The sequence below is a fragment of the Calypte anna genome, chromosome 8 (assembly GCF_003957555.1).
Source record: "Calypte anna isolate BGI_N300 chromosome 8, bCalAnn1_v1.p, whole genome shotgun sequence".
Classification (NCBI taxonomy): Eukaryota; Metazoa; Chordata; class Aves; order Apodiformes; family Trochilidae; genus Calypte; species Calypte anna.
This window is the reverse complement of record NC_044254.1, coordinates 29,344,238-29,366,224: the sequence shown is the minus strand read 5'-3', so window position 1 is coordinate 29,366,224 and position 21,987 is coordinate 29,344,238. Positions and strand designations below refer to the sequence as shown.

The window sequence follows — 21,987 nt, the reverse complement described above, 5'->3', positions numbered from 1 at the left end:
ATAAACCTGAAGAAAATCTTTGATTAACTGACTAGCTAATACATACTGGGAGTGAGCAGGCATCTTACCAGCAATTTGTTTTGATATGATAAACTCGTCAGTGATTTATCCCTGCCAGCAAAGGTTGGAATTTGAAACACCCCCACAATACTTTTATCCTCAAAACCACTCCCAACTCCTTAAATACAGGAAAGCAGCACAAAGGATGTAACACAAACTGAACTTTGCCAGTGCATTCTTAAAACAAAATTTATGAGACATTCAGACATTCTGCCATTCAGTCATAAAAGTGTTGCCATAGTAACTGGTGTGCAACCTGCCTTTTTGCTACAAACACACTTACTGAAGTGTCAAACTGCTCCCTGGTGATGCTGGTTTTTCAGGGGGAGCAGAAAAAGCCCATCCCCTTCCTGTCATCCACGCTCTCTGGCTGAGGTTCCAGCAGTAACACATTTTGGTTTGTTTATAGAGATTTCCTTGGCTAAGCAGCACTGGAAATAAACACACTTCATGAGGTTATTTTGCAGGAATTAGATTACATAGTTTAACTAATCAGCTTTTGATCTCTTTCTCCCACTTGCATGTGATTTGCATACGTTACTCCAAGAGAACTGATAACTGGGAGCAAACTGTTGCTGAAGTGAGAGAAAAGATGGAAAACTGAAAATAAGTGTACCAAAAGTATTTGACCACATTCCCAGTTTCCTGCAGTTCTCAGTGCCAATGTTTCCCAGCATTGCTCTAATTTCCTTACCCCTAGGTACAGGAGAAGAGTTTTAAAATTAGAAAACCCCATCAGTGTTGACCAGACTGCCAGTATTTGGCAATCTAATCTAAAGCTGGCCCATCATTCAACAGGTGTCAGAGAGCCTGGGTTTAAAGAGGAGAGACTCTCAGTTTTAGAAGAATGAGGCCGTGGCATGGCACCACCTCTTTCTGCACATTTTTTCATGCATTTTTTTCACTTTTTCTGCTCATAAAAAGTGCTGGCTGGACAATCCTCAGAGGCTGAGGTTGTTCCCTTTATCCATGGAGTAGCTGCTGTACTCACACCCTTGCCTTTTGTTGCCAGGTGGAGGGTGGGGTAAAAATGTTCCTGCACTGTGCTTTTTGGCCAATGTTTTCCCTTCCTTGCTGTCACCCTTTTTCTGTTCCATTAGTGGCAATAACAGCAGAGAACACTTGTCCAGGCAGTGCTCCAACAAGCTGGTGGTTTTGCCACTGTCAGCTATAAAAACATAGAATAAACCAGAACAAAACATAATTGTTCCTGCTGGCTCCCAGCTTCTGAGAGGAGTTCCATCCACTGCTACCCCTAACGAAACCATTCCAGGGATAACAACAGGGAATTTTTAATTCCACAGAATTTAGATGAGGCTACTCTGGTTCATCTGTGAGCTGAAGGTGAGACTGCAAGATATTATAAAATGTTCCACTTCTACCATCAAATCCGAGCTCCTTTTCAGGCATTGCTGTTGCTAACATTTCAGGATTCTATATGGGGCACATCAGCTGCTTCCTGAAAATCCCACTGGAAGTTTGCAGAAGAGAGGGACACGATTCAGCCTTTGCCTGGAGTGCTGCAGTCAACCACTGAGTGCCTGATCTGCAGGCTGCCACGCAGAGTCATAAAGCCACTTTGGAAACTCCTCTTCACACACCCCATCAGATTTCTTCTGAATTTCTGCCAGATCAGGCTCCTTTGGGTTCCCAGGCAGAACAACTGTCTACCCCAACCTCAAAAAAAATCCCAATCCAAGGGCTGGGAAGCATCAGATAAAACCAGGAGCAGCTCTGGCAAACGTACCAGCGATGTTTGGCACTTCACTAACCAGGCAGGGCTGGGAGGACTTCACTCCTGGACTTGAGTGTCTAAATTCCACTGCAGCCTTGGCTTTGGAAATGCAAACCCTTCTGGGCCAAGGTCCTTCCGTGCCTCAGTTCAGAGCACATAAAAGCAGAGTAAAATAATTACCTCTCGTCACGCAGAAGCGCTGCAAATGAAGTAACACCAGATATTCTGTGGCATTTAATATTACTTTTAAATAGTTAGGGTCTGTGGCAAAGGGGGGGAGGATTGTACAGCAAAACAATTCAACAGTTACCCAATTAGCTGCTAGAGGAATTAATATTCCAACCATCACTGAAAGCTTAGTGCAGGCTCCTTTGAAAATCCCAGGCATAGCTGGGATTCTCTTTTAAGAACAAATGAAATGGGTAGCTAAGAGCTATGAACACTGCCAATTAATCTTTGCACTTGCATGCAGCCTTTTGGATTACCTGTACTTTCATAATGTGATCCAGGGCTTATGCATCCTATTTTTTTCCCTTCCCTTTTCCATATTTGCTGCCAGATTACATTTGTATTCTGACAAATCTACTTTCTATCCTCATCACCATTTCTGGGTCACTTAACAGAATAAAGCCTTTGAAAGCCAGAGACCTCATTTTGACCAGTTATAGTCACAACTACTGCTGCACATGTGAACATCTCATGAATCCTCATCTGTCTTCTCTCTCATTGCCAAGGGCAAGGTTAAAGATAATATTTCATGGCTTAAGTGGCCTTATAAAATGTTCATGGACAAATGGTAACATACTCTTCTTTCCAAATCACATCTTTTATCAAGGCAATAATGTAAACAAATAAAAAAAAATCATCTCAGTTAATTTTCAAGCAATATATTCTGTACATGTGAACAGCTTTTATCTCTGGGCAGGCCAGCTGGGTTACTTGGATGAAGAACTTGCTTGTCACATCTAGGAAAACTCAATACTCCTCACAGTTCTCAGATACTGAAGGCATGAAGTCAGTCTGAGTGAACACAAACCAGAGGCTATGCTCAATTTCATTTCAGAAGAGCTTATTCTGGAAGAATGAAAGAAAACCTACAGGAAATGAATACAAACAAGTTTCAAAAATGAAACAAGTGGAAAACAAATGGCCATAAAACCTACCAGGTATAAGTAAAAAGGATACAGGGTGTGAGTCTAAGTCAAGCAGCTAACTGCTCATTTTATGATCCTGCTCCTCAGTCAACAGTAGAATAGTAATGGGAAGGGAAGGTCATGGCTGCAACAAGGGCAATAAAAATGGAAGAGCTATCACACAGCTTCTTAGAAATCTTGATTACATCCATGTTCCCTCCTCTAGGTATCAGGTTTTGTTTGAAACAAACTATAGTATCTTTACCAGCAGGGCACTGACTCCTGCTGGGACAAGGTTAGCTGTCAGCATCTGAAGCTGTGATTTGGGTCAACTCTGGATCTGTATTTTCCCCTTAATTATTCCTTAATAGTAACAACTTTGGGTTTTCTCTCTTCCAGCAGAAGCAAGCTTGTCCAGACCCCAGGAATCAGGAGCAGTTTGTGTGTCCCAGAACAACAGTGATGAAGTTGCAGTGAGGTGCAGCTCTACAAAAGCTTTTAAAGGTAAAAGCAAGGGGAGTTGATTGCTGCCACTTTTTGATAGCTGTCCAAAGGAAAGTGTTCTGCAACACTCAGATATCTTTCTGGCAGGGCTGCAACACAGAACACTGGGAGCAGTTTCTGCCTGGCACTTAATATGATGAACAACCAAAAAAAAAAAATCTCTCTCCTGAAATGTTATTATAGTTAAGAAAATAGTATTATGAATTTCACAGTGTGTTTATGTGCATTGCTTTCTGATGTATTTTGAACAGAAGTTGTTTCTCCTAGTATAGAAAAATGTGTCCAGAATATGCATTAACTTATTAGTATAGTTATTAACCCCATTGGGTTAATAAGCATATACATACAACCTGTGGTTAACACTGCAATTTAATTTGAGCTGGACTGCATGAGGTGTTTCTCACTACAGATGTGCTCCACAACCTTATCTGGTGTAAATTAACATCAGGGCCAGAGCAGGCAGGCAAGTGCAGATCAAGCCAAAGGTGTGCTCTGCTTTATTCTACTTATTTGATATCCAAGGCAACTATTCTAATGTTGCTTGACATAACAAACTACAACTGGGGAGTTAACTACTCAAGTTCAAGACCTTCTGCTGCTGAGCCAGATTCCTTCATCTCTATGTAGACAGTAAAATGTAAAATCCAATTTAAATTCTGCTTTACAAGTCAGTGACTTCCAGAGACTTCTGTCAAGTGGTAGAAGCTGGAGTTCAGCCACAAGCTGTTATGTTACATGCCCAGGTTTGCACAAATAAAGTCCTGGCTGGAACTGCCAATCTCATTTACCTCTGAATTTTAGTGACACCACCTGTGTGAGTTCTACAGGACTTGGATATCAACTCAGCATCTTGTCTGATGTCTCCCACAAACTGTGACTGAAACTTACATACAGCTGAACAGTTTCCACACTGAGAAATATCTTCCCTTCAGGCTTTAAACATCCTGCTTTGGGCTGGGTACGTTGTTCTGTGGTCGAGCAGGAATATAATGCAGCAAATCTGAAAGAGCCAGTTTGTCCATTACTCAACAACCAGCATGAGTTTAGGTATCAAATTAGAAGTTTTAGCAAGTTAGTTCTACAGATTGACACACTAACTGTTGCAGGGCATCAGATTCGTGCCTCTGAGAGCATGAAGCAGCACTTAATACATCTCTACTGACATCTGGTCAGCAAAAAGCCACAACCCAATCCCTACACAAACACAGCAGAACAGCAAACCCAGTGTAACACATAAGGAAAAAAAACATAATTATTGACTCCGGGGAGTCTACACAGTGGCTGACCACTTCCAGAAATGTTAATTTAAAAAACAAAACAAACCAAAAAAGGCAGCTTTAAAAACATTTGTCCATCCTGTCATTAATGTGTAAAGTTTAGATCTTTCAGAATTGTTGGTACAAACAAGAACCTGATCCAAGGTTTCATTCCCATTACAGCACTCATTCAGCCAGAAAATTAAAGGGAACTGAGACAGACTAATTCCAACCTAGCCAGTTATCCACAGAACTATACTTTATATACAGTTTATTTCACTAGAGCTTTCAATTTTATACATAGTATAAAGGGGTATCCTGGTATCACACATATAGTTATTTTACTGTACTGTTTAAAACCAATTTTTTACATAATACAGTATTAAGTACCATATTAATTAAAACAAATTATTTTTTTTAAAAGCCTACATATAAATGGATGTTTATCATACGCACAGTGCAAGAATGGTTTCGTATCATTGTAATAATCACAAGATGTGAATCTAAAATACAACACTGTGATTTCAAACTATTTTATCATTCTGATCCCCTGGGTTGTAGACAGATTGATTAATCTTGGTTTGAATTACCAAGTAATGTTAAATGCCAGACAAACAGCAGCAGCTTAAAATCATGACTTCAGGAAGATCACCTTCCACAGTAACCCAAGTTTTACAAAACACTGGTTTATCCCTACTTCTGTCCTTTGGAAACAGGAGAATGGCACAGATCCCATTTGGAATTACCTGGTAACTAATGCTAAATAAATTCTGTATTTATTACTTCCACACAGGAAACCTTTAAGGGTGATCAAAGAGGTAAAGCTGGAGATGTTTATGGGCAGAATTCTCATCTTTTTAGTAGCCGAGTACAGAATTTCTCCTCTGCAAATAGGAAGAAAAATACTGTGATCTAAATCAGGTTTATGATATTTACAGAAAACAATTGTGGAAAAGAAAGTATTCAGAATGTAAACACATCAGAAAAGACTTCTTCATTTTCCCTTTTGCAGAGCAGGGCAGTGGATGAGTATCAGCTAATAAAAAACAGATGTCTTCCTCAGAAGAACCACTTCAGCATCACAGAATATACGTGGTAGTCGTTGAGAATTGCTAACATATTTTCTCCCTTCCCTCCCCCCAGAGTGTCAAAGTTCAATAAATAGTAGAAAAATAATCCTTTACTTAAAAATCTTGAGATGCATTGTCCCAGCCTCCACACAGCAATCGCTCGGAGCAGTGAACTCTCTACGTGCGAAACAAACCACTGAGAACCCAACAGCTTTCCCTCCCCTCCTGGCTCCTGCCTGGCACTTTTTCAGTCTTCAGCTGCACATTTCTGCTCTTCCAGTTAAGGAAACCAAATCATCTCTGGCTCTTTTAAGATCTCTTTCTCCTCTTGGCTCAGCCTCACGGAGCTTCCAAAGCTTCAGCTGCTGTATAAACTTGCGTCCCTGCTCCTGGAGGACTAACGTGCCTCCTGCTCCATTTTATTAAATGTTATGGCAGGTCCATTCATCAAGCACGTTTCCCTTCCACTCCAGAGCCAACCTTACATTTAGAAAAATGTAAAGCTTTTAGGCTTAACACTTGAAATAATTCTTGGGGAAAAGCATGGAAACCAAACTGCTCCTCGCCACGTGGATCGTTGTTCACAAGTGACGTTAATTGTGTTGTTGTTCATTAACATTCTGCATCCACAGTGTGTACTGTGACTGCAGCCTGTAAATGGTGGCTGTGGTGAAGGGTTGGGTGGTGCAACCGGTAGTGGTGAAACTTGTGACTCAAGAGGGCAGCTGTCTGAGGTGGTGTGTCCAGGTCTAAGTCTTCATCGTGGTTCCCAACATCAACGCCAGCAGACAAGGGGTCGTTGTTGCAGGGAGGGTTCTCACTGTCTTCCTGAGGACTCATAGTGCTGTAGCCTAAAAATCAATCAGAAAAGCAAGATGAGAAGTTAAAGTTCCCCAGCACTGACTGCTGTACCCATCATGGATTCAGACTCAGGTAGTGCTTTAGAGCAAATAAATCAATTTCTTTTCTTTAACCAACAGAAAAGGCAAAAAAAACCCAACAAACAAAACCATCCTCTCCTGTCAGTTCATAATGGATCACTTTCCCTATCCCTGTCCTTGTTTATAAACTTTGGGGACCTCTGGTCTGTACCACCCCAGTCACAATCACACACTGAGTAGTCTGGTACAGCAGAACTGCTGATTTTAAAACAAAACATGGCAGGATTTTTTGGGGGGAATGGCATCTTTTCAGCTCTTACTTGGATTTTTGCAAACCAAGAAACAAATGGAATCCTCTACACCACTTCTCTACTCCATCCTTCCTAGTAAGAGTGGCCAACTATTGTCTCTTTAAGCAGCAATACTTCTTCAGATCATCTTGTATAATCTAAAAGCAGCAGAACAAACGAAGCCACCTCAGGATTTCTAAATGCAAAAACCACAAAATTGAAAAAGAAAAAAAAAATATCTTGTTTTAATTAGAAAAATAATCCTTATCTGAAACCTTTGGCTAAGAGCTGAAAACCCACTAATGCTTCTGAGCATCACGGTCAGGTTTGCAGCCTGAGACACCTAAAACAAGTGTGTTAAAAATATCACCCAAAGCTCCTTCTCATTTCCCATGCTCTGAGTCACAGTTTCTAACTGGCAGGGAGGAATTGGGGAAGACGACTGGGCAGCCCTTTGAAGAAGATGGAATTACAGAAACTAAAAATAGACACCTACTTTTCAGAAACAAGGAGACAGCTCCCTTGCTCACCCTGGTGTGTTGAATTGAAAGACAGGAAGGATTTGCCAGGAGTGCAAGAAATGGAGCAAAAGGAGCATTAGGCAAGAAAATCTGCCTTGGCACAGGTAATCCGACCCCAAATCCAGGGTAATTCCTCCTAGAGCAAGATTGTCCCTTGGACATCTGTTCCAAGGAGGGCTTTGGCCTTTAGATGTCTTGTCCCTCAGCAATTCCATTAGTGCAACCACTGTCTGAATAATTGAACAGGTCTGTAACATACCCAGGCTCTGCAACAGGCAGCTCCAGAGCTGACATCTGTGGCAGGCTGCTCTGTCTAACCCTCCTCTTAGTTTATATTAAGCTTCTTCATGAGTCAACAGCCTGACACCCTTCACACAGCTTTCAAGATTTAAGAAGACTTTAGTCTCAGGGCATGAGAGACGTTTCAGAACTCCCTGAATCTAAACAGGGTTCAAGTGTGTGTGTGTGGGCAAACTCACGTGGCTGAATCCCCTTTGCTGCTCCACGTTTGTGCAGTTATCGATGGTTATTTGCCTCAGGGTGACCTAAAATGTCCTCTGTGGTGATGGTATGGACTCAAACCTGCAAGAGCAAGGCTAAGGATGCCCCTGACTCACTGGTCTCTAAATCCAAGCTTACTTCACCCCACCAAATGCAAGTGTGCAGCACATGTTGCTACAACTCCCATGGAAGATGTGCACGTCACGGTGAAGAGCAGTAGAGATGCTGACCTCATTGCATGGGACTTCCTGTCTTCCAGAAGGAGAATTCCATGATCTCAACTGAACGTCTAGATTGTTAAGGATGGTGGTGGAAAAACAGGGAAGCTGGCAGACCCAGAGCCAGCCATGCAGAGCATGGCACTTATCTGCTGCTCTGACAACACCTCACCAGACACTGTCATCTCCTCAAGGGTGTCAAACCGTTTAACCGTGAAGCAACAAGGAGCAGGTTTTTTTTGTTTGGTTTGGTTTTGGCAGCCTAATCTGCGAGGTTCCAGGCATCTGAAGGAAACCCATTAAACACAACCATTAACCTGGGGGGAGGGCAGTGATTCAAGGTCTCACCGTGGTCACTCTCCGTGCCCGACCGTCCCCAGTACCGACGTCTGCGCTCGGGGCTGTGCGCGTGCCGCTCGATCACCGCCGCGATGAACCGGGTGTTGCTGACTGCCAGGGGGAAAAAGAGACACAACAGGTTTTAAAGAAAGGGCTTTGACTCAACTAAATCAGTGGTACAGGTCAGGCAGAGGGGAATGGGTTTTCTGCAAAGTAATTCTTCTCAAGTACTACTTCTTTTAGGATGACTGTCAAGTGACAGAGTAAAGAGGTGGTGTTGAAATGTAAAACGGATCAAGATCCACTCAAACTCACTCACTTAATCTGCTTGGATTAACAGAAATTAGAGAACTACTGTGTCAATGCTAAAGAACCTGTGGCAACACTGAAAGCCAGCTCAAACCGAAACTGAAAAGGACTTGGGAGAAGCAGTAGATGCAAGCCATGAAATTCAGATACACTTATTTTTCATCTTCAAGTGTTGACACAGTTTCAAATCTCAAGTATTGTTTTAGTGAGGGCCCAGAGACAGGGATCTGGTCTGAGTCCAGAGCTCTCCCAGAGTTTAGCTGCTCATCTTACAGCAGAGCAGGATCAGGTGCAAAGGCCCATTTTTCCTCAACTGAAGAAGTACAAGCATCCCACATCAATGCAAGCAGGATTTGCTGCCACATTTGGCAGATACAACTGCCAGACTTAGCCTCTCCTTCCCAAGTCTCAACAAAGGAAGTTTTCCATACCCTGTACTGTCAGAATTACAATTTTGAAGCTCATCAGAGCTATTTCTGGAAGTGGTCATGATGTGGGGACGTAAGGGGCAAACCTCCTCCACACATAATCAAGATTTGTCTTTTGGAAGTAGAAAATGTAACTTTTCAGCATGAGATTAATGGCACACCAGAACTTGCTGCTGAAGTTAAAACAACGTTCTGCTTTTTTAAGGCTCATCAGCACAGGGCTCCCTCAGATATTTTTAATTCTAGCATATTAAGGAAACAGACAGCTCAGTTACTCTTAAGATTTTCTTACAAAGTCGATTTTTTTTTTTTTTTTATGAAGTGGTTTGGTACTTACTGATCCCTCTGTCTTCATGGCTGTCATCGTCTCTCTCGTCCCTATCATTTTCCAGGTTCGACATACGCACTGACATTTCTACACACCATTACAAACAGAAAAATGCAACTGTTAAAGAGAAAAATTTTGGATCATCTTACTAAGGGCTGTCACCCCGGCAACACAGCGGAAGCACTTTGTGTCAAGAAAAGGAGTCTGAGCTCAGTGGGCTCCTTTTCCAAGAGAAATGGGGCTCAGGATAGCAGGGAAACAAACCCCACATCCCTGACTGGAACAGGACTTAAAGTTGTGAAGAAACTGATTCCAAGTAGAGCTGGGATATAATAAAATATAGAGGTAATGAGCCCTGATCACACTTCTCACCTCTGTGTCTTTCTGCCTTTCTCAAAAAAAAGCCAGTTTTGTCTCTCAAGAGTTGAGTTGCTTTGACTGTGTGTAAATACCCTGTGAACATCAAGTGGAGCAGAAGCAGGGAACACGAGTAAAAAAAGACACGGCCCAAACAGCCCGAGCAGAAAGGGTGTGAAAACTGCAGCACTGCAGAAGCAAACGTGTGGTCTGACATGATCCAGAAGGCTGGAAGTTGGGCTCATCCTTTACATGTCAAGGATTTTGGGCACTCTCTCCCTGGGCAGCAGCAGGGCTGGCTGCACCCAGGAGAGGGCAGCAGTACACAAGCACCCTGGCCCAAGACCCGACTTTCAGTAGGGTTGGCAAAAAGAAAACCAAATGAAACAAAGCCAAGGAAAAGAGGGTTTGGATCTTGTTTTTCGGTTGGTTTTGTAGGTTTGTTTTGGTTTGTTCTTAATCCCCCACCCCTTTGTTTTTCTCAAGAGGTCTCAGCTCACCCTGGGCAGCCAGAGGGGACATGTGCTGGTGACTCCTCCGGTGGATCTGGTGGCGATAGGCGTACACGGCCAGGACAAGCACCATAATGCACCCCATGATGCCTCCAGCCACTGGGCCAACTGGTGCACTTTTGATCATGTTCAGAGTGATCACCTCGTCTCCTAAACAAAAAGGACAACACAGAGGGCAAAATACCCAACATTAATACTCTGCAGGAATTTTTAAATCAACGTCTCTGAAGGTTAGAGAAGATCATGAAGGCTTTCCGGGTGCTTTACTGTGCACAGGCAGGACAGCACCCTGTAAATAGGAGAAGAATTCCAGAGAGGGTACTTCTTAAGGAGAGGAATGTGTAGCTACACTCAGCTACACTCAGCTACACATTAATATTTTCTAAAATAAAATGGCCACAACAGTATTTACACCAATTTACAACGACTTACCTATTGCTCCCAAGTCATCCACGTAGGGGCTCTTTGCTCCCACAATGCCACCAAAGCATTCCTTCTGAGGGGCACAGTAGGATTTATCCAGATGGGTCTTCCCATCACTGTCTACCATACACCACTCACAGTCCAACACACCAAAGCAATCCCTGAAAATTAAAAATGAGATTATATTTACTTTCAAGTTCAGTGCTTCTCATTTGGAATAGCTGTGTCTGGTTTAGAACTGTGAGACAGAGAGGAGGCCAAAATCATCTGTAAATCTTCACACACAGAGGGTTTGGCCCCCCAAACCTTCTCATTAAAAAGCTCACGTAGCACAAGGAAAGGTATGCAGGAAAGCTGCACCCTCAGCATGCACCTTCCAAGTCTGTTTGCTTTGGTTTTCTCCTCCAGCGCTCAGCCTGAGCACAGGAAGAACTTCCAACATGTAACTGCTCCAGTACTGGAGAAAAAAAATGACATTTCTCAGCATGATGAAGTCTTGACTACGGTTCCACCCTTTTTGTGCAATCCTTTGGAAGACAGAAGTAAGGATTTGTAAAGTCTGCTCAGAGCATGGTATGTTCTAGCAGCCTCAGTTCCCTGGAAACCACACACAAGGAGTGAAAAATAAATAAGCCCTCAACGCTTCCCCATGGAATGCCTGGAACAGAACAGAGAAGCAGGAAACTAGGAGCTGAGAGGCAGCCACCACCTCAAACATGCTCTACAGTCACCTCTGTGAAAGCACTGTGGATGCTGTGTGTGAAGACCTATTTTCACTGAATTCTTTCAAGAACAGAGTCTGTTTTGAGGGAGGGTGAAGGGCACTTTACCCGCTCTCTGTTCTCTGGTTGCACTGTGTGTTGATGCACTGTGGGAGACCATCCTGGAGGCTTGGATCAATGGCTGTGAAAGTCATGGGCTCCTGGTGAACTTCACAACTTGGATTCCTACATTGAGGCAGAGAGTAAAGCCTTATGTTGTAAGATGCAGTCAAGGCATATAATCTTATATATATCTTATATATAATCATATAATCAAACACCATCATTTGTTCTTATTACATAGTGTATGTTTAGATATACGAAAAATACTATTTTATGCTGTAAGTTAGCAATTAACAAACAAGCAATTAACAAACAATTTGGTTAACTAACTTCTGCCACATGCTGTGTGTTAGAGGAGGGTGGTTCTCACCTGCTCTCGGCGTTGGTGAGGTTGCCTGTACATTCGTTTACCTCCAGAGGGCACTCACAAGGGCACTCGCACTCGTTCTGTTCCATCCTTCAGGGACACAAAACACACAAAAAAAACCTCATCAGAGATTTCCACTCTGGTGTCACAGCAGTCCAGGGAGGAGGCTGCTCAATAACCTTTCTCTTTCCCCCAGGAACAGCAAGATTCCTTCTCTTCTGGACAACGTATTCATGGAGTCTCTCTCATCTCTTACCCACTTCTTGAAACAACCCCTGGACCAGTCCCAGACCCAAGTGATGCTGGTGCAGGCAAAACAAGAAAGAGGAGCCCCTTGGTGAAAAACTATACCAATCCACATAAAATTGTAAGTATTAATATGCAGGCTTGATCTAACTGCCCTGAGAAAATGGTCTTTATTTAACATTATCTATCCAAATTAAACAAACTACCCCGTGTTGTAATATGCTGACATTATGGCAAAGGATTAGAATGGTTTGGGTTGGAAAGGATCTGAAAGCTGCCATGGGCAGGGACACCTCCCATCAGACCAGGTGGCTCCAAGCTCCATCCAACCTGATCTTCAACACTTCCAGGGATGGGGCAGCCACAGCTTCTCTGGGCAAAACTGAGGGCGTGCTAAGTCACCACACACCTTCCCAACAGCACAGGGAAAGCAATGATTTTGTTTTCACTCCAAACCTTGAATCAAGAAGGAATCAGGATCACAGAGGGAAGAAGTAAATGCCTGGAGGAGCACATTCCATCTCCTGCTCACCTGTGGCAGTTGAGGCAGAGCCTGTCCACCATGCTGCAGGCACAGAAGGCAAGGGAATCACAGGTCTCGTTGACGATCCCCACGAAGGCATTGGTGCCTGGAATTCTTGTCAGCCTGTACTTGGAGCAGTGGCTGCCATGCACCAGGTTTGTCAGATCACCCTAGGCAGAAACAACAAACAGTGTTAATGGTGTAGCAAGAAACCTGCTTTTTTGGGAGACTTTTCTCCTGCCAAGGCAACCTACAGAGCTGAGGGAACATGACTGCACGGGAGCGCCGCCTTCACAAGGGAAGAGATTTAAAAAATTCATCAGCTTGTTGAGTTTTGCTTCCAAGCTGCTGCTGGGTGGAAAGACTTTTTCTGAAGACAGAAACAAATACACTTTGCTTGTAAACATTAATAAGCATGGCAGCAGCATTGAGCTGGATATCAAGCTGACAGCAGGTGACATTTGGCTCCACTGCATCGCTCACCACCCCATCCCTGCTGTGCCAGCCACTGCTGACCTCTGCACAGGGGCTCTGCTCTGACAAGGAGGCACCATCACCACTTGCTGAAAACTTCTTGGCACTTCTACTCTAAGAAAAATACACCAGAGAACTGCTGAGCTGTGATCTCTTTGGCAGGCTCATTCCTGGTTCCTCTTTGCATGGCACAATCCAAAGTTTTTGCTCTGTCCTACCCGATTTCCTTTACACTGATGCACTTTCTCTTCTGCATTTCAAGTGTAGGGAAAAATGCCTTTTAAGTCAAAACAGTATTTCTGACATTCATTTCCAACCTTCTCCTCCCAGTTATAACTGAAAAGCATTGAAAGAGCAGCTTCTCCCACAGAGCTTAACACCTTGTGAATAATTCAGCACTGATCTTGCGAGGGCGGCTCCACGGCACCGCTATCGGCATTCACGGTGCAGCAAGAGACAACAGCCTCCAGCTTAGACCCCTCAGCTCCAGAGGAAGATGTGTTCTGACAAATGATACTCTGCAAATGCTCATGGAATCTGCATCTAAAAATGCATTTATTTGGTCACCTAGCTACAAGATAAGTTTTCAGAGACATTTCCAACTCATGTCGCAGGCGGATGTGACATTGGTCACAGTTGGAAGCCAGAGGTCAGGATCCAAAGACAGAAAAAATCCTAACTACTACTGGGAACTCCTCACCCAGAAACCCAAAACTTATTTTCATGATGCCAGAAGAGACTTTGCAGACATCAACCACAGCTGGGCAGCGACCACATCCACAATCCTTTGTATCTCAACTGACTCCTTGGGGGAGTCCAGTTAGTGCAACCCAGCTCGCTGATTTTGTGTTTGGAGAGGGTGAAGGGAGACCAGTCCCCACAGAAGGCTGGCTTCCAGCCTCCTCTGCTGATCCTTTTCCACCAAAAGAAACCCAACCTGACCCAAGTACATCCAAAAGCAAGATAAAATAGAAAAACACACTTACCACTAAGCTGGTATTAAATTTATAAAACCGCTGAACCGTTCTGTCGCTGAAGCTGTTGCAGAGGTTTTTCTTGACGAAGTTTGGGTGGTTCAGAATGTCATTTGCTACCAAAGGCTCCTAAGTGAGAAACAGAGGGGTTTATGCCTTGGAAAGCATACACAAACAGCAGCTTCTCCAGCTGAGGAATTAGAAAAAAGCAGGAATAAACAAAGGCAGAAGGGGCCAGACCTTGTGCGTGATGTGCTGCTGCTCCACTGGTGCGTGTCCTTTGGGATCGATGAGAGTGGGGTGTGCCACGAGGTACCCTCTGTCCTCCATGATGAAGCACCTGCCATAACACACAGAGCACAGAGCTGCCCGTGAGACAGCCTGGGGCTTGAGAGAAATACAGTGAAATAAAACACCATCTTAAATTTACAGCTAGGGGAAGCATTTTAAAAGGCTTCTGTTTATTAAAATAACAGGGCTGTTAAACAAATTCACTGCAAAACGTCTTTAAAATTTATATTGGGTATTTCCCTGAAGCTTTTAAATCTGTTGCTGTTCCAGCAAGCCTGGACCATCAAAAACTTGAAAATGGAACTGATTAGAGACAGTCAGGGAAAGTTATCATTGCCTTGTCTGATCGGGGAAGATCCAGAAATAAATGAAACATAATGAACTGGGAAAGCTTTAACAGTTTATTAATCTTCCATGTTACTAATTAAACAAGAGACTTCCCTCTCTCCTTTAATGACCTCCTGCCTTCGAATCCAATTTTACCAGGGAGATAAATCACTCCTGTCTCATCTGCAGCCTTCCCAACCTTCCCTCTCCCTTTTCAGCTGCGATCCCAGGGCAACGCTGCAGGACCTGTGCCCCTCTTTAGAAACCCCCTGAGTGCTGGGAGGTTTTCAGCCCCACTCTTTTGGGCAGCTCCCGTTTCCATAGCCACCATCAGCCTCCATCCAGAGAATGGGTGACCACAGAAGGGAGATGGGAGGAGGTCAAGGCAGCCACTCCATACCCCCCCAGAGCTCAGCGGGGCAGCAGCCATCGGGGGCTTTAAAGTCCATGATTCCCATGGCAGGCTGCAACCTACAGCAGCTCACAGAGGGAGAGAGCAGATGTACAGATAGATAGGTTGATAATTTAAGCAGTCCCAGAACAGATGGGACTTTAGGTAGACTCAAGAGTCATGAAAACTTTTCGTTGGATTCTTTTTGTTTGTTTTAGGAACACACATTGGGATTTTCTGTTTTGGTTTTTCTTTTTCCTGAAAGATGTTTACAGGAAACAAGAGAATGAGGAGTGACTGCCCCAGAATGACTACAGAGAGAAAAAGCTTAGTAGATATACATTAAAAAATCCCAGATTCCTGCCAGGTTGTTAAGAACAGTCATCTCCATTCCAGAGGGGCTGGAAGTGTTACAACCAGCCTCTATGGGCAAGCAAAGACTGAAATTCCTCATCTAGGGACTGGAGAAAAAGAATGAAGCATCTGATCTTGTTGATTATTAATAGTTTTTAACCAGGGGAGAAGGAAAGCCAAACCAGAAATCCTGGTATTTTATTTTCTACACTGTAAAATATATATTAAAAAAACCCCAAACCAACCAGAAAATTGTGAGGATGGCAGAAAACCACTTCCCTTTCTAAATTTAAGGTTTAAAAAACAAATAAAGAAACAACAACAATGCCCAAACCACGTTATCAAGTTACTCCAGATCCAAACTAGAATCTACTCCTGCAACCTCATGTGACTTTTCTACAATAAGGGTAAGGAGGAACAATTAAGATCCACATAGGTCTAAATGAATTAGATACTCCAGATGAAATCAGGCTTCTGACTAGTGCTCTGCTATGTATTGCTGAGAAAAACATAGCAAAAGTATATTTTAATAATCACAGTTAAGATAACTAGAGATAAAACATCATTATTACATGCTCACAGTAACTAAATCATTAGAATGAAAACAAACAGAAGAGGAGAAGTGTGTTCATTTAATAAGGAATGTTTCTGGGGGTTTTTCATCCAGGATTTCAGTGAAGTCTAAATATAACAAAAAAATAATCAGCTAACTTCTGTTTTTGTACTCCTGCTGGCTGTTTACTTAGCTGATGACAGTTTGATCTTGAATAACACAGAAGTCCACACAATCTGTGTGAGAAGAATAAACACCAATTTCAGTGAAAATCAGTGTGAACTGAAAGTAACAGAATCCTAAGCTGGAAAGTACCTCTGGGACATCTGGGTCAAGGAAAAGCAGAAGGCTTCAGCTATTTCTTGCCTGGAAGGAACAATTTACCTGATTTTGTTTCCTCCATCCTGGTTACAAACTGGCAGCAGGTCCATGAGAACTTTGTAGAAGTACCTCAGGGTGAAGTCAATGCCCATGACTGCCACTGAATGTCCTGAAGACATCTGTGTGCTGCAAAGAGGGGAGGGGAAGAAGGAGAAGTCTTTGATAGCTGTATTAATAATTAATATTTTAACTCCTCAGTTCCCTACTTGAAAAGGGGACTTGGTTTCCCTGGCAGAAAAAGGACCAGCTCCAATCCACACCTCCAGCTTGGTTCACCTGTTCCTGTTTGAACAACCAGTTCTGGCAGAGAGAAGCATTCCTGCAAATCCCAAATCCCTGCAGTGAAACTGCACCTCATACCCCCCAAACAAGGAGGAGACAGGCAAGGAAGGACTGGATCAGAACCAAGAACTGACCCAGTCTTCCTGCAGAGTGGTCTGCCTTAGCTCCTACACCTCGACCACCTTCAGATGTTTCATGTTTAGCCACATAAATTTAGGATTCAAAATTCCCAGGTAACTGGGTGGGTATGTAGGATCTGGTTAATGAGCAATGGGTTGAATGCCTCCAATCCCATCCTACTACCAATCCTGGAATTAGACAGGAGTAATTAATTCATGTTAACCTGGCCCTGCCTCTCCCTGCCTGGTGATTCAAACCCATGTCACTTAGCAAACACTCCCATTTGGTATTTGCCCCCAGTTTAATAAAATAAACACTCAGGGAAAGGGCAGAACCTGCAACCTGGTCACCAGCACTGGCAGCAGGACCTGCTGGGAAGTGCAGTATTTTGCCCACACTGAAAATCCTCTTGTGTTTTCCTATTTTCACACACCAGTTTGGGAATATACCCAGTTGCCTTGGCATCTGCTCCACCAAAGACCAACAAAACAGTCTCAGGATGATCTACAGCAGTGTATTTTCTTACAGCTCTATAATAAAATATTAAAAAGTGCAAATACTTTTGCTCAGTTGTAATATTTCAACTTTCCTATCCACCAGTGAAGCAACTGCAAGAAGCAAGAAGCAAGAACCAAGTCTTGACATTTGGCTGAGACCATCTGGATGCTGACAGCTCCCAACAAAAAGTAAGTTCTATTTATCATGTTATTTTTCCAAAACTTCTTTTCCTAGCAAATTCCCAACTTCCCCTCAAAAGGAACATCCAGATAGTCAAGACCTCTTGAATCAATACACCTGAACTAAGGTCCAGGTCCCCACTGGGCATCAGAGCAGTGAGGTTCTACAACAGAAGCCTTCTGAAACACTAAGAGGAAACAATAGTAAGAGGAAAATAAAATCTTAATTACAGCAGGTCATTAAAATGATTGTATCATGTGGTGGTCTGCAGCAGCCTAAGGGTACTGAGCAATCCCTGTCACTCTTACATTTCTAGCACCCAAATTCTCAACCTTTGTGTCCTGCAGCACTGAGCTGGCATGGCCATCCTCTCCCTGAAGGCCAGAGGATGAGCAGCTCACCCCCCAAACTGCAGGGAGAGCTATTTTGCACCTCTGTGGGCCTCTTGTTGATGACAAAGGAGACACCTTTGACTTGCCACTTTGTAAAATTTCTGTATCATTTTACCTCTGAAGACAGGAATAAAAATGTTTAGAAAAAAGAAGGTAACTGAAGGCCACAGCTGGACTATCCAGGAGGCTGCTGGCAGCCCCCAGCCATATAAAACCAATTCTGTTAACTGAAGTTTGTTTACTTTAAAAGAGGTGAGGCTGTAGTCAGACCTGATTTGTGGATTTATAGAGGTAGATTCTAAAAACCTGCAGTTCATTTATTTGTAACATTACTCCATTTCATGAAGAAGGAATGGGAAAAAGGATGACAGTGAAGCAGCACAGATACATTTCACTTGGTGTGACTAGGCACCAAGCTATGAAGTTACTGCTCTGTCCTAACAAACAAAAAGCCATTAGGAATCCTGTAAATATTTTAGCTTCATTTTTAAGCATTAAATCCTGGTTCCCTGACACAAGCTCTATTTTATTCCCAGCCAAAAAACAAAGCAAATACAAATGGAATGGAAATGAGAGCTAAGCATCAGTTCCAGATAAACCAGGGTTGTTATCTGAACCCACACAGCAGCTCCTAATGCAAGGATGTCTGTTTAACTCTACTGACTCCTTCCCCACTCCTCTGTTTTTTTTTAAACCAAGACCTCTTTGGGGATTATAACTGCACATGACTGCAAGCTTTAGAGGTCATGTTTACCCAGGAATCACACTCCCATCTGCCAAACTTTGTTTAACCCTTCTTTAATCATGTTCTAAAAACCCACATGAGCTGTAAGTTCTTAAAGCTAACTGAACAATTGCTTGCTAGATAAAAATCAGAATTTTGATTAATTGCACTTCTCTTCTTACAGAAGTGCTCATTTCCCTTCAGTAAATTCCTTTGTGAGAAGCACCACGCAGGCATTAGGCCCTGATAATACTCCTGCCAAAAAGGAGAGGCAGATGTCCTGTGGTGGGAAATCCCAAACAAAGCTGAGATGTCTCTAAGAGGAGGAGAAAAAAGAGTGTCCCAAGCTCTGTGGGGTCTCGGATGGAGAGTGTGCAGAAGCCACATGCTCAGGGAAAGTCTTGGAAAAGACTTTGCCATCTCTGAATCTTGGGAGAGCTTCTGCTTGAAAGGTTTTGTGAATATTCTGTAACCTTCCTGAAAGAGCCCAGATCTCACACCAAACCTCAGCCTGCCCAAGGAGCTGAAGCAAATAGGTCCTTGAGGAAAGGCTCATCCCAGCACTGCCAAGAGGTTCACAGGGAAAATGACTCCATTTCTCCTGGTGGAGATGTTTACACCAGGTTGTGATGATCCTGCAGCTCCATGTAGGGTTTTGTGGTTCATTTATCAACAAAGCTACAGAACACAAACCTATTCACACAACATGGGGCTTACACAGGGTTTCAATATATGATTGGACCAAACCTCCAGAAGGTTCCATGACATTTCTATCAAAAGCATTTTAGAACAGTTTTGGTCTCCAGTTTTGCAGCATGTAGGAGTTGTTCATTAAGAGTATTCCTGCTTGACACCAACTTCAAAACACCCTTTACCTGGAAGAATGGACTGTGTGACTGATTGTCACGACATAGCCTGCCCCTCCAACATCCAGGTAGGGACCAGTGAAGGTGATCAGCCCTGGGTTGGCCACTGCATGCAGGTACCTAAGGGCAGAAACATGGAAAATGGGTACTGTGAACTTCAGGAGCTTGGACTTGGCAGAAACACAAACACTGATTTCTGCATGCTGTGAACAATGTGCTGCTGAATAAATCAGTCCTTATTTATATCAAGTAAGTCCCTAAATATGAGCAGACCTAGACCTAAACCAGACTTACTCCATTAATGGTTCCTCAGTACTGCATTTTACAAAAGCTGAATTTATGTCTGTACAGAACACATCTTATGTCAGTGCAGACAATTCTCCCCAGAACAATGTAAGACTTTGTGCCAGCAGAGTCTCAAACTCCAAGCAATCACTACCACAAAATGATGATGTTGCAAGGACACCCCATAGGCAGAATTCACACAGAATTCACAGCTGGGAAGGTGTCAGAAAGTGATTACAAATTACTCTTCTAAAACTTACTGTCAACATAAACGGAGCCACAATTAAGTCAAATACCTTCTTACTGTTGTCAGAAAGTTTAGAAAAACATTCCAACTGTTGGAAACACTGTTGTGCATGGAAAAGCTATTACTGTGCTTTCCAGCATCCTGACCCACCAGCCTGGGAGGCACTGTGGAAGGGACTGAATTCTGCTTTATTACCACTGCTCTGCTTCCATCTTCTTTCCAAAACACTTTTGAGCTTTCTGTCACCACCAAGACACTGTGGGGCATGGTGTATGTGGAGGCTTTTTTTTTTAATATAATGTGAAAGAAAAAAAAAAAAAAAAGAGAGAAAACCTCCCCAAAACAATAACCAAATAATTATAACTCACTACAAAAAAAAAAAAGAGCAAAATTCCACTTAACTGTCTTACCTCTCAGCAAACACATAAATACCAACAAAAAGGAAGAAGAAAAGCTAATTGGTAGCTACAGTAATGATTTTTTTCAGGGGAAATGGGTAGAGCTACAGCATGGCCAAACCCAGGAGCAAATCAGAGCCTTTTCCACACAGCCAGAGGGTTGGGACACAGTGCCTGCTCCTGCCTTTCCCAGTGTGGATGTGTGGCAGCACCTGGCTGGCTCCTCACTCACATCCAAACCCCCTCCAGAGCTCTCTGGTGTCTCAGGCTCTCATTTGTAAAGTATACAAATATTTTCCCAAATCAGCTGCTAGTGCATAATTAATAGTGTGCAGTCGAGCCAGCAAATCCCTCCTCTAAATTAGGGAGAGGAAATCTGCTGTAAACAAACAAACAAAAAGACTTAAAGATTAACAACCAAAACCAGCAGAGGGAGTTGGAAAAAAAAAACCAAACCCTCCCGAATTAGTTAATCCCTAAAGGGGATGCTCGTTTGCTGAATATTTATATTCCCATCTGCCAGAGCAGGGATATGAAACAGAAACCATCACTTAAAATAAATAGGGCTGAAATCAGAGGGAATCAAGGTGTTACCTGGCTGCATTCAGGCACTGAGCCTGTGACCCACGATGAAAACATTTCCCCAGTTTGTGACGAAAAAACCCAAAACGAAACAAACAGCGAGAAAAAACAACCCCAAACAGAACACCCCAGGCTACGTAATCCACACCAAATATTTTCCTTCTCACCCTCCAGAAAGCTTTGATAACGGAACCCTAAAAAAAACCAAAACCCAAACCCCTCACCATTGTCTCCTGGTGGGATCAAATGCTTTGTCCATGAGGGAGCCGGGGTAAATTCGGAGCACCCCATTGGGGGTTGCTATGTAACGGCGCACAATGTAACTGTTGAGGCTGCTCATTTCCATCTGTGTCATCCATTCATCTGTGACGTGACTGGTAGCCATTACTTCATTCCTGACAGAGAACTGCAAAACAAAGGCAGGCCTGGCAGGGTTCCTCTAAGACTTGCATGAAAAGATAATAAGCTGCTTGGCGGGGTTTCCTAAAGAGCGATCCGAGATCATCTAAACTCAATTACTCGTTGAAAGTCTCCTCACATCAGAGGGATCTGGCACATTCTGAGCAAAGGGAAAGCTGATTATAATGAAATATTGTCGTCGTTATCTCTGTGGCTTTCAAGAGTTTTGGCTTTTTTTTTTACTTCACATAAATATAAATACTGCTCTGCTTGCACACCCAACAGAAATGTCTCATTTAGAGGCCTAAGAACATGAAGGTATTTCTGCTAAGGATTTCTCATGGAATTATTCAGGTTGGAAAAGACCTTCAGGATGATTGAGTCCAACCGTAACCCAACTCCCACAACCCCAGAACCATCTCCTGAAGTGCCACATCTGAACTC

The 21,987-nt window shown here is 43.1% G+C and overlaps 1 protein-coding gene across 3 annotated transcripts in view; it reads right to left on the bottom strand.

The window, feature by feature from the left end:
• Positions 1-4,901: 4,901 nt before the first annotated feature.
• CACHD1 (cache domain containing 1) overlaps positions 4,902-21,987 on the bottom strand; it is an 87,946-nt gene continuing 70,860 nt past the window's right edge. For all 3 annotated transcript variants that reach the window (XM_030455555.1, XM_030455557.1, XM_030455556.1), the window contains 13 exons: positions 21,369-21,550; positions 19,642-19,752; positions 16,574-16,696; positions 14,514-14,613; positions 14,286-14,402; positions 12,835-12,995; positions 12,060-12,146; positions 11,696-11,812; positions 10,875-11,026; positions 10,431-10,592; positions 9,583-9,660; positions 8,518-8,619; positions 4,902-6,609 (listed from right to left, as the gene is read on the bottom strand). In XM_030455555.1, coding sequence (XP_030311415.1) covers positions 6,371-6,609; positions 8,518-8,619; positions 9,583-9,660; positions 10,431-10,592; positions 10,875-11,026; positions 11,696-11,812; positions 12,060-12,146; positions 12,835-12,995; positions 14,286-14,402; positions 14,514-14,613; positions 16,574-16,696; positions 19,642-19,752; positions 21,369-21,550 — 1,731 coding nt within the window. In that variant the 3' untranslated portion in view covers positions 4,902-6,370. The remainder of the gene's footprint in view (positions 6,610-8,517; positions 8,620-9,582; positions 9,661-10,430; positions 10,593-10,874; positions 11,027-11,695; positions 11,813-12,059; positions 12,147-12,834; positions 12,996-14,285; positions 14,403-14,513; positions 14,614-16,573; positions 16,697-19,641; positions 19,753-21,368; positions 21,551-21,987) is intronic.